General features: G+C 36.9%; 1 protein-coding gene across 5 annotated transcripts in view; it reads right to left on the reverse strand.

The window, feature by feature from the left end:
* Positions 1–1,230: 1,230 nt before the first annotated feature.
* ERCC8 (ERCC excision repair 8, CSA ubiquitin ligase complex subunit) overlaps positions 1,231–13,259 on the reverse strand; it is a 28,907-nt gene continuing 16,878 nt past the window's right edge. For all 5 annotated transcript variants that reach the window (XM_057402694.1, XM_057402692.1, XM_057402697.1 and 2 more), the window contains 4 exons: positions 12,936–13,060; positions 8,980–9,177; positions 3,173–3,259; positions 1,231–1,468 (listed from right to left, as the gene is read on the reverse strand). In XM_057402694.1, the coding sequence (XP_057258677.1) occupies positions 1,400–1,468; positions 3,173–3,259; positions 8,980–9,177; positions 12,936–13,060 (479 nt within the window). In that variant the 3' untranslated portion in view covers positions 1,231–1,399. The remainder of the gene's footprint in view (positions 1,469–3,172; positions 3,260–8,979; positions 9,178–12,935; positions 13,061–13,259) is intronic.

Consider the following 13,259-nt stretch of genomic DNA (forward strand, 5'->3'; position numbering starts at 1 on the left):
TTTTAGAGGGAACAGCCATCATGCTAATGAAAACTAATTTGGAGAAAAAAAATAAATAAAAAATTATTTTCTCTATTCCTGTAAAGTGACAGTGTCATGCTGGTTAACTCCAGCCAAAACTTCTGGAAGCCTTCCACCCTGCAGCTATCCACTTAATAGTGGGCGTTTCCTAGCAAAAATGCACTGCATACGAAGCTTGTTTAATTACAGCATCTCTTGATATGCCCACTCCTTGCTTTGTATCATTTTTACAGTGTTAGACTGTAGATTGACATACCTTGCATTCATATTGAAATACAGAGGCACAGTGAATAAAATGAGTACTAATCAGAAATAATACACACTATACAAAGATTAAATTATTATCTTTCATTTATTTTTACAATATTTTTTCCTTGTGTACAAATCTGTGGTCCTAGCATCTGCTCTGCTTTGGAAGGAAGTTCTTATCTATACAGCTGCATCTACAGCTGCTGGGAACCTCTAACTCCGCTCTCTGCTTGGTGACTGCACAAACTAGCAACTGAGATGAGACAATAACCTCACAAAGCGTCTCCTTTCAAAACGGAGGAAATTCACAGATTCAGAATTTTGGAGGGCTACATTTGATATTCCTACCTTGAAGTGTGATTCACTCTCTGCCTTGTACTGTACCTCAAGCCTGTGTTTGTGCATGAATTTTTCATACTGGCTAGAGAAGTGTGAGAGATTCATACATGGAGTCTGATCTTAAAACCTGCTAACAGAAGCAACAAAAACTCTAAACTACTTTCTATTCTTAACTTTCTGGGACAGATTCAAATACTAACTGATAGGATCACCACATAAATCTTGAATAGATGATCTCAGCTATACCTCTTTCTGAACTGAATTACTGCATTTGTGCAGTAACGTAGGCTAAACTGAAAAAGCAAAAGAACAGACATAAAATCCTGTTGGCTCCCACAGTCAACATCCATTGAAAACGAATGCTGGTCTGTTTCATCTAGACACTGATAAAAATAAGATGGAAGTACCCCTGAACTAGTCCTATTTCACGCAAAATCTTCTGTAGCATGCCTCTTGGGAATGAAGGTATTATTTCCTTATATATTAGTGACCCCAGAAGCAGTGCAGTATTTACTGTTGCCAAGGGACTTTTCTTTCATCAGATATTCAAAACTGAATAAAGAATACCAATGTGTAAAGCTAAGTATAAAAGTCCGTAAATATGAAAAAGCAAACCTTTAAAAGTGAAGGAAAAACACAGAACAGTGGAAACTTATTTCCAAAATAACTTGCCCTAACAGAACTGTACCAAAAATCCAGTTGTAATTTATAAGACATTATCCAAATCTGTAGATGAAGCCTGTGAACGCAGTGCCTGAACGTCAACTGCATATCACCACATAACTGAAATTCAGCCTTCATCATCACTGCTGCTCCATGCGTCTTCATATGCTGGATTTAAATGCTGTTGAGGCAGAGACTAAAGAAAACAAAAATTCACTCAGGGGTTTGCTTAATTAGAAATACTAAAATCAAATAGAGGCAATGCTTATGGCATTTCTCAAATTACTATATGAAGACAAACTGTTGTGTCTCTTATGAGTACTGGATTTTTTTTTAACTACTTATTTAGCATTCTACTGATTAGAGACAGGATGAATGATGAAAAGAAATAATACTCTAACTCAAATTTCTACAAAAGAATATCTGGAGCACTGACTAGAAGTGTCTGGTACAAAATACAGCAGATGGACATTACTGTGTTTGTTTTGCATCACTGATTTTAAGTCATTATTTTGTTGGCCCAGCATAACTGAGGATACTGTCTCAAGAAGCAGCCCTGACCTCCACCCACATCAATAACCAATTCACACTTCAGACCCCAGGGTAAAGCTAAAGGGTTTGTGCAGCTAGGTAATGCACTGAATCACAGTGACATGGCGTGGAATTTCTCTTGTTTGTTTCTATCCTGGATTGCTGGTCATATAGGCACTCAAATGGCTTCATAGTACATAAGAAGGATCAGGAACTAGTGGCCTTGAACAGCAGAAATGCTTCTCTTCAGAAGCAATGCTCATCTAGACATTTGCAAAGAGCAGCTGTAGCTTAACAGATTTCAACACAATGGCACATTTTACATAGCTTCATCATATCAAATTTAAAGGGGCAGTTCTAATCAGAGCTGGGTAAATAATCTCACTGTTGTCTGGTTTTTATTTTCATACCAACACAAAAAAAAAACAAATTCACACATCAAAATTCTCAGTTATAACAAAAATACTTTTTTTCAGGTCAACTGAACACATCTTGGGTTTGGGGTATCTAACCTTTGAATGCGACTTTTTTTTCTTCTTTGCTCAAGTGTAGGATAGTTTTGAAACAGGTTGTCTTCAAAGCAAAATAAGCATTTAAAAAAATTTTATCCTTATTCCCCCTTCCAAAATGGAACATTTCAGAAATCTTGTAAAGTAGAATTTTTGTATTCTATGATCCAAAACATTCACATAGCTTGGTTTTTCTGACATTAGTACAGTTTGCCAGATTCCAATTCCATGAATGGCTTCAGCTCCTTAAAATCTGTAACTTTTCCTCTTCTAGCTGCTCACTGAAATGTTTATTGTCCAGTTCTAATACTAAGAGAGATAAAGTACTGTTTTGGAAACCAGTGTTGCAGATTATCTTCCTAGTAACAACCTGAATTTCTTGCCTCAGACACTAAAATAAGCTTGCTTAGAATCTTCTTCATTAAATTTCCGCATCAAAATATTTGTGTATGAAATGTAGTACCCCTAATCTTACTGTTTAATACACAGGATGTTCTTAAACAATTTAAAACACAGTTTTTGGCACCTCTTCAATTCCTAAATAGCGTTAACTACAGAAAACAGTGTGGATATTAAGGAAGCTAAATAGACACTGAAAGACTGATAACCAAATGACAAGTACTACTTTTAAGTAACTGAAAAGCGAGAAGTTTGCTAAAGATTTTACAGACTCTGAAAGAAAACACCCTCCTGAAACTCCACGACAACCAAAAATTATGCAGAAATAATGGACAATTCTTCTCTTAATTAGGAATTATTACAGATTTTGATGGTAAAACACAATTTCTATTTAATTTCCACACCACCTCTCCAAGTATAACACCTGTGAAAAATATAGTTCAAACTCACAAATTCATTACCTTTTCAGAAGCATCATCAGGAACTGGCTCTCGAAGAGCTGGTATCCATGCAAGGATATTGCAATCTCTGCTACCACTATAAAGTTCCTTTAAAAAAGTAAGCAAAAATTACTTTTACATGAACTTATTGAACAGTGACATAGATATAATGCTGGGAATACAGATGTCTGAAAGATTTATTTTAAAATAAAGATAAACATGCAATCTCTAATTTGTACTGTAATCTTGATAAACGGTATTTTAAATAATATGCCACAACATAATTCCCAGATTGCTCACTAAAAGAGTACTACCCACGTTTAAGCGAACTTTATTGCTTAAATTCACTTTTATTCTTTGCTCTCTCATGTTTCCTGAGAAGACATTTCAAGTAAGGAAGCTTAAGAAATGATTTATGTTCAATAGAGAAGGGGAAAAAAAGTGGGGGCAGGGAAGAGATTCCTTATTATAATTAGAAAATATGAATCAACTCAAAAGCATCTAGTAACACATGTTAAGATTACATACATATGGAACAAAGAAACATTAAGTAAAGTTTTTTTCAGTACGCCTATGGAAGAAAAAGAACAAATAAAGGACAGTTTGAAGCCCGTACCCTGTTGAGAAGGCAGAAATCAGAAAGACTAATTTATTATTTTTAATATAAATAACTATGGTAGCAACTAAGGACTGAGATCCCACTGTGCAAGGCACCCTGCAAACACATGGAAACAAACAGTCTCTACAGCAAACAGCTAACAGTCAAATACAGCTTAATTTTCTTCTTTCTTTATTTAATGAAACACAGACTTCTCTGCCACTTCAAACTAAGGAAATTTTGCTAATGAGAAATACTTCACCAACTTCACAGTAAATTTTGCACTAATAATGCTTTTATTTTACAAAGTGCTACTTAAATGAACGTGGATGAAGATATTCTCATATGCCTTCAATCTTGAATCATACTCCTGCATGTTATATGCAATGTCTGACAACATGTATTTCCATGAATTTATACTCCCCGAGTGAAACATACAAGTATTTTTTTGGTATTCAGGCTGATAATAAGAAAGCCCTACTTTAAGCATGTTGGCTTTTACACTTAAACTAACAACTCCGTGCATATGGGCACATTACTAATACATTGATTCAATGTAAGCTCAATAAATTATTTCAGTTCTGTCTTTGCAGAAAGTTGCTTTATTATGCATATTTAATTCTAGAACTGCATGAATTATATAAAAAACTCTAAGGACTTTGATATCTGAAATCTTGACTGATATCTGCATTATAATTGTTCTGTAATAGGGGAGAAACCAACATGTAAAGAAATATTACAGTGCCGTTCCCATGAGATCTTGGGCTCCATTCCTATTGGGATAATTATTCTGTCTTTCATAATTTTATCCCTTTTGTCTCATACAACTCTTTCCATCCTTGTGTTTTCTCCATGCCATCTTCTGCAGTTCTGGTGCCATCAACAAAAGTGACACGGAGCTGTGGGAACAAGTCCAGAGAGGGCCACGAGGATGATCAGGGGCTATAGCACCTCCTGTATGAAGACAGGCTGAGAAAGCTGGGGCTGTTCAGCCTGGAGAAGAGAAGCTGTGTGGGACCTCTTAGCAGCCTTCCAGTATCTGAAGGGCCTACAAGTATGCTGGAGAAGGACTCTTCATTAGGGGCTGTAGTGATAGGTCAAGAGGTAATGGGTTCAAACTTAAACAGGGAAGTTCAGGTGAAATACAAGGAAGAAGCTCTTTACTGTGAGGGTGGTGAGGCACTGGAACGGGTTGCCTAAAGAAGTTTATGCTCCATCCCTGGCGGTGTTCAAGGCCCGGTTAGACAGAGCCTTGAGCAACGTGGTCTAGTGTGAGGCATCCCTCACACTAGGGTTGGAACTGGATGGTCTTAAGGTCTTTTCCAACCCTAACCATTCTACGATTCTATGAATTACGCTGACAGTGCAGGAACTTAGTGCCTAATTCCTATAAATACGTATTTATGTGGTAATCTTCAAGAGATGACTTTGATTAAACTGGTCCCATGCATTAAGTTGTTTGTACACAAAACACATGCAAGATTAGTGTTTATTATTTTATGAGAGAAATATTCTACCTATCTTGCTAAAGACAGGTCAAAGTTACACCAACACACAAATCAAATCCCACTTCATCATGTCAGTAATAGTCTACTCAAGCCTCCTGTCTTTGAAAGGATAGAGATTATCATTACAACTTGAAAACTTCTTCCCACACCAAATTCTCTGCTTATAAGCAATGTTAGTGACATCAGCATACTTCCATTTAGTCTTTATTACCACCTGTCTCACTTTCTGATCCTGGCATTGCAAGATCTTCAGTTAATATCCACTGCGTTGAGTAATACTTACAATTAATGATTACAGCCTGAAATGGTGACTCATTCCTAAAGTCAGTCAAAAGAAGTGCCAGTATGTACATGATGTAGTATAAGACATACACATATATTGTTCTACATGTTTATGGAACAATATATGGAAATATTATGCTTTACGACTCCAAGGAAAGATTGCAAATGAGACCTGATTTAACCAGTTATGTTTAGTTATTAGCCTACCACTGGATTTGCCAAACAACTTTGTAAATGTCATTGGTATGTCTTGAACAATAGAAGTATCTATAAATTTAAAGCAAAATTGTTTCCTGATGCATACCTAATCTTATGACATGTTATTCACACATGGTGATTTACGCCATTCCTTGTCTGTTTATTTAAATTATTTTAATCAGCTAATATGGCACAATGGTACCTAGTATATTACATCCAACAGTAAACATCATGTAAGAGATTGCACAATGAAGATTACCTCTTCCACACCACCCCTGAAATTACCGACCTCCTATTAAGTTAATGGCTCTTATTAAAGGGTCAAATTCTGCAGTTCTTATTACTCAAGCAGACTAACATCTTATTAACTTTACAGAGATATTTACGTAAGAACAATTTAGGCCAACAATAACATATTGTATTTTATGGCTCTATTCCAATGTTCTCAAAAGAGACATTAACTAAACCTCACACCACTCTGTGGAGATAGCACCACACAATACCTCAGACACAAACCTGCTAATTAATTTGGACCTAAAGAACTAATGTCATTGCACTGCAAATAGGTAGTTGCTTATGTATCAGTGAACATATTTGATGATATGGTTTTGAGCAAACAGAAGAAGTTGCTCACCTCAAATATATAATTGGTGGAAAGATGAAGTTCCTTTTAGATCCTATTCCAGGTATGAGGTAAAAGTAAGGTAGTACAATTAATGAACAGAAAACATAAAGGACTGGCAGCAATCAGAAGTTCTAAGCACACAGAAAAGTAGTAAGAATATCTAAGGACCAAATGCGAGGGTGGGTAGGACAAAAAAAAAAAAAATATCACTCAGCAAGGTTAAAGACAGCCAAAAATGTTTAGAAGACTATCAATACAAGAAAACTCTTAACAAGAGACTCAATACTAGATGGAAATGGTAGAAACTATAAAGAAAAGTTGTAGGCCTTGTTTCCTATGAAGATAGTGTACTAATATCAAATGTGCTAATAAATAAGTGCTAGAAACCACCTACTACGTATTCCACCACTAGATGAATAACATATCAGAGAAACTTGGAAGAGTAGACCAAGCAGAAGTTTTCTTAGACAAGATAATTATGTTTTAATATGTTTTGAAGCACTACAGAGTTAGAAGTAAATCAATATGCCATTCAGGGGCAAAAAATAAAGTGGAATGATACAGATACAAATGAACTAACTTTCTTTCATTCTAAACAAGACAATGGAACAGGTGATTAAATAATTCAGTTACTTCAGAGTAAAGATATAAGAGTACAAACAAGATCATTCAACATGGTTTGCTACAAAGCAGGTTTTGTTAAGTAAAACTGATTTTATCTACAACTAGTACCTGAAAATAGAGATGCACAGCTGTGAATAACTTTCAAACATACTGATTTAAAATTGCTTGCAAGAGTAAAATAAAACAAGTTACTATAAATTTTACCAATTGCTGCATTCTCAGAAAAGGAATATTAACTGGGAAATCAGTAATTACATGTAATTACATGAAGACTGATGGATGTACTTAATTGTCTCAAGACAGAATGAGCTAACTAGAAGTACAGGTGTTGAACACAGTCAAAATAACACTACCGCTACCTGTGGTGTTGGCACACTGACTGTAGCAACGTTATTCGATCAGAGTTTAATACAACTTAATACAGTTTAATACACCCAAAAGCAGAGAAAAGAAAGAAAAGAAAGAAAAGAAAGAAAATCTACTTGTGCTTCTAAAATATAGAACTGAATTTTGAAAAAGCATGACTCTGAAAGAGAATTAGGAACCGCAACAGGTATGTGAATCAAGTGTTTGTCAACATAAACCTATAGTCCTAGCGGCTGATGCAGTTCTTGTGTGAGCATGCACACGAGTGATCCTTTACTAAAGATCTTAAAAGTCAAGATAGAGACACTATAAAAACATTTGCATTTCCAGGGCCAGACTTGTAGTGAGATTCAATGAGCCTCACCTCTTCAGCCTTATCAAAAAGAACACCAAAGATGACTTAATATAAACACACTAGCAATTTTGTTGGGAAACTGTTCTTAAAAATACAAAGGGCTTTTTAAACTAGTCAAGAACAGTGCAGAAGAGATATGCCTTAGCTATAATGTGAATATTCCACCTTTCAGTGGATCTAGTATCTCACTGCCTATTCATGCCAGGCTGCCTTCCAGGGCTAGCAAGGCTTATTAACTTGGGTTCTATTGGTCCAGCCATAAGGCGTGCAAAACTTTCAGTGAAGTCCATCTTGGTGACAGGGAAACATTGTTTCAGTTAAAGTTCCTGGACTGAAAGCAAGGGCTACCAGATTCACTTCTATGATATATTGTATGAGAGGTCATGAAAAGATATCCATATGCCCTTTCTGCTTAGTATTTCAGATGAGAAAGGAGGAGCTGGAACTTAAGTACAATCCTCAACACCTGAGGGCAATTATTTAAGAGCCTTAAAAGCCATACTAACATCTACTCTGCTCTTGCCATACCACAATCCGTAAGAACAATCTGTTGCAATGTATCTCATAATAAATTAGGCGGTTATCCCTAAGTCTTTTATTACAAAAGAAAGGTTCACCACAAGGGAGAAGAAAAAAAAAAACAAACCAAAAACATAAAGGGCTGGGAAAGGAAAAAAAGGCTGTCAGCAACCTGAGTCCTTGCAATGCTATGGTGTTTCTTAGATGAAATGTTCTCAGCTTAATTTAAGCTCACCATCTTCCCAACGCTTCATCCAAACTGCTCATACATTTACTGACTAGTATAACTAAAGGCATTTGAACAAGACCACCTCTGCAAAGTACTTGAGAGATTCTCAGGACAGGAGAGCAATGCTAGTACACTTCAGCTAAATGTACTTCTCTTTCTAACTATGATTAGTGTTGGGTATCTCAGAGAAAGACAAATGCCTCCTCTTCAGTCTTACAGAAAACGGGCAAAAGCTTTAATGCATACCATTCATTAGTGACAGTATAAGCCAAAAAAAAATCATATAGGTATATTGAAAAGTTATGTATGAGACAAAATGCATACTGAAAGGAATCCAAGATGGAAAGGGTCCTCCCAATAACTTAGCCAACCTTTCTTGCTTGATACACAAGACACAGAACTCCCTCTTATGTCAAGATCTTTGATTAGAGCATATCCCTGAAAGTTTAACACTTACTGTGCAAATAGTTTGGCAATCTGCATAAATACTTCAGGTTCTCTGAAATAGTTTGTACTTTACTTACCTGAAAATTAGGCTGAAATACACAGCAGTTGACAGCAGTGTAATGCCCTCTAAGCATAGTTATCAGTTCTCCTGTGAAAACTGTGTAAACAGCAATGGTACTATCATATGGTACAAAGGCAAACTCCGGATCACAGCCACAAGAGATGGTGAATTTGAGTCCCTTTCTGCTTTCATTGCAGACTTTCCCATAATTCACCTGTAAAATGAAGGATTATTCAGTTAGCTATTAACTAAAACGACAGAAAATGACTTTACATTAAAAGGTCAAATTAATTCCTTCTTTTATACCCAATACAAGTAATTTTAAGATTTGCAATATTACAACTCTTGAGATTTCCAATTACAGATGTCTATCATTTTTCTGTTCATTAAATTTCACTCTCCTTAATATCATACTTAAAAAAAAAAAAGGAGAAAGTTATGTCTAAAACTAAGGAGTTTCACACTTAGAAACTGAATTCGCACAGGCTGTTGTGTGCCAGATCTACACCAAGCACCTAAACTACCACTGAAATTAGAAGTGGTACAAAATTACTGCCTCGGATATTTTCCTAGATGATCCAACATAATAATTTTTTCTCAGATATTTGAAGAACTACCTATGCACAACCGTAGATAAATCATAAAATCATAGAACAGTTTGGGTTGGAAGTGATCTTCAAAAGTCACCTAGTCCAACCTCCAGCAACCTCCAGGGACATCTTGAGCTATATCAGGTTGCCCAGAACCCCACTCAGCCTGGCCTTGAATGTCTTCAGGGACGGCACATCAACCACCCCTCTGGGAAACCTGTGCCAGTGTTTTATCACCCTTCACTGTAAAAAGTCTTCCCCATGTCCAGCCTGAATCTCCCCTCTTTTAGTTTAAAACCATCACCCTTCATCCTGTCACAACAGGCCCTGCTAAAAACTCTCCCCCCATCTTTCTTTTAGGCCCCTTTTAAGAACTGAAAGGCTGCAACAAGGTCTCCCTGGCATCTTCTCTTCTCCAGGCTGAAGAAACCCAACTCTCTCAGCGCTTCTTTATAGGAGAGGTGCTCTAGCCCTCTGATCATTTTCGTGGCCCTCCTCTGGACCTGCCCTAATAGGTCCGTATCTTTCCTGTACTGGGGACTCCAGAGCTGAGTGCAGTATTCCAGGTGGGGTCTCACCAGAGCAGAGGGGCAAAGAAGACTGGTACTGGAAGCTCCTTTAAGGCCTCCCCAGAGCATTCTCTTCTTCACACTGAACCCCAGCTCTCTCAGCTGTTCCTCATGGATTACTAAGAAACAGTAGAAGATGACTAGGCAGTACTGAAAACAACTGAAGGGCAAGCAGAAGGATGGCATAAGTAAAGGGCAAAGCAAAGGGATTAGAAGAAAGATTTATGGAGGAGAAACAAAGAACAGCTCGCTGAATTATGGACTAGTTAAGCGTGTGGGGGGGGGAACAAAAAAAAAATAAAAAAAATCCCTATCTTCTAGCCAAAGCCAAATCACCACTGAGATATTCAGTACTGCTCCCTATAAAGGAAGCTATGATAATTGCAAATACTACATTTCTAAGCCCTAGCCTGTGACGTGTGTGGGAAGCCTTGAAAATAGAAGTACTGTAAGTTGTATAGCTCATTAGCATCTGTTCATTTCAAGCTCCAATACAAACAATAATCTCACCAAAGGCTGAAAGCAAAAAGTTTCCAGACATGCTAGGATATATTCCAGTTGGATATATCAGTCTAATTAGGTCCTATCAGACATCAGGAACACATACATGAGAAAATACAGAAACACATTAATGAGAACAACATAGCTTACCTCTAAGCAAAACAAAGCATTAGAATTTTCACAAAACTTTCTTCCATGATGAAGTTCACTATGAACACCTTAAATTCATATCTTATTTTATGATTTAATGGTAGTATTCCTTCTAATAACGGTGTTTTAGATTAAATTAGTACTACATACCATTATATACAAAATATTTTGTTTTCAAAAAGTATTGTCCTACAATACTCTTATTAATTTCATATTAATTTCTTACTGTCCTCTTAATTTCTGCAGCAAAAAGCAGAGATCTGATTACACACACAGTTTAGCAAAGCTCTCTGGGTCAATTTAAAGCTTCTTGCTTAAACCTCAAACAGGAAAACTGCTTCCTTCTATTTGATTCTTGCTATGCTCAGTGAATCAGGACTTCCTATTCTTTTTGTGATAAAGGATGTATGCAAGATACACAAGACTACAACATTCATTTCTCTTACTAGCTGAAATGATCCACTAGGCCCCAAATTTGGCTCATTGCTAAAAATATAAAAAAAAAACCACCCCCCCCCCCCCCCCCCGAGATCAAAAGGACTGGCGCTAGCAGGGAAAATAAAGGCACTATGGTATGACATGCACACGCATTTGTCTGCTGGTGCCTTAAAATTAGTTTAAGCAATACCTCTGGGCCATGTGTGAAAAAACAGTACTCTGGACACTGTAACTCTAAACTTGAAAAGTCAAGGCAAGATATCAAGCTATTCCACACCAAAGAGAAAATTGTAAAATAGCCTGTGAAACAAGTTAACAAACTAACAGGCACAGAAAACTAGAATATACTGATCCAGCTGGTGACAGGAGAGTGAACAAACTGCATTTTCTACTTTTGTGATGGTGATTTCAAGGCAGAAAGGTGTCTGTATATGAAGTCCTGAGAACAAGCTGGCAAATATGGGTAGCAAGGAGACAGAAAAATTCTTTCATTTAAATGTCTATAAAGAATTATTCTTGCTGTGTTCTGAAACTCAGCAGCAGAAGTAAAATATTACTAAGGTAGAGTAAAATTTCTTCCTTTTCTGGTAGCAGTGACAGACCATAACCACATCTGGCTACAATCCCACAGAAACTGAGTTATCTAGTACGTTCTTTCAAAATAAGCATATATTTACTGAACAGAAAATTAAAACAGGAACCTTTAGCAAAAAGCAAGCAATAGAAAGCGCTGGAAAAGCAGCGAAGATTAATATTCCTCCCTCCACATCTGGTTGCAATGAGGATGTAGAGGAATAAATACTTTTAAGATTGCTACACAACTTCACAGAAGAGATTCCACAAGAATACAAAGTTGCAAGAAAGCCAGGGAGTCAATCAGGTATGGACAACTACCCTGTGGCTAGCACACTGATAACTAACAGTTAAAAAAAGAATATAAACACTTCTACCAATAGTCACTACATATTAAGATTTTCACTACTGTCTGAAGTGTTTTCAGCTGCACTCACAAAATGAACTTAAAGTTACATCCTGGGTTCAGCAGTAGCAGTCATTTTTTCTCCTTCTTAGTAGCTGGTGTAGTGCTGCGGTTTTGACTTTCTGCCTGGGAACAGCGCTGCTAACGCCAATGTTTTTAGTTGCTGCTCAGTGATGTTTACTCTGACCAAGGACATTCTGAGTCTCATGCTCTGCCAGGGAGGAGGGGAAGCCAGGAGGAAACAGAGACAGGACACCTGACCCAAACTAACCAAGAAGGTATTCCATACCACAGCATGTCATGCCCAGTATATAAACTGGGGGCAGTTACCCAGAAGGGCTAGATTGCTGCTCAGGTCAGGCTGGGTATCAGTTGGCAGGTGGTGAGCAGCAGGAGGGAGGTGGGGGTGGGTGGGGTGGGGGTAGTAAGTGAGCAGCTGCATGGTTGACTGTGCTTAAACCACGAGAAGCTACCATATTCAATCTTTAAGTAGACCCAAGCTTCTTGATACTATTTTTTTTACTAAGTAGAAATAACAAAAGAAATATCAAAAGAAATTTGAAAAAATAAAAGTTCAATCTTCTAATGATAAGATTAAGCAGCTATATCCTTTATGAAATGAATATGCAAAGTTAGAATGACAATTGCAAAAATTATAAATCTTCTAAGTAAGTAAAAAAAGGCAAGTAAAGCTTTACTTAAGTAAAGGAAGTAAAAACACAGCTGAAGATCCTCAATAACTTACTAATGTATTTTCTCCAGTGAAGCTGTTCCAGAGTCGCATCCGATCATCTGTACCAGTGGTTAACAGATGAAGTCCATCATTTGTATAGCATAAACCATTAACCCTCCCAGTGTGAGCACTGTTTGCTGTGAGGAAAAAAAAAAACCTGCTTCAGATTTCTTCAGAATAATTACTATTTATATACACATTTTTATTTCTATGCATAGTACTGAAAATGTTATTTAAATGTCAATGTATCTGTAAATTAATAATTTTCAATTCTTGGTTTATAAAAGTGTGGCTTGTGATCAGTCACTAGTGGTGTTCCTCAGGGTTCAATTCTAG

Source organism: Pezoporus wallicus, unplaced genomic scaffold (assembly GCF_028554395.1).
Source record: "Pezoporus wallicus isolate ANWC-B61680 ecotype Strahan unplaced genomic scaffold, APGP_CSIRO_Pwel_v1 contig_2870, whole genome shotgun sequence".
Lineage (NCBI taxonomy): Eukaryota > Metazoa > Chordata > Aves > Psittaciformes > Psittacidae > Pezoporus > Pezoporus wallicus.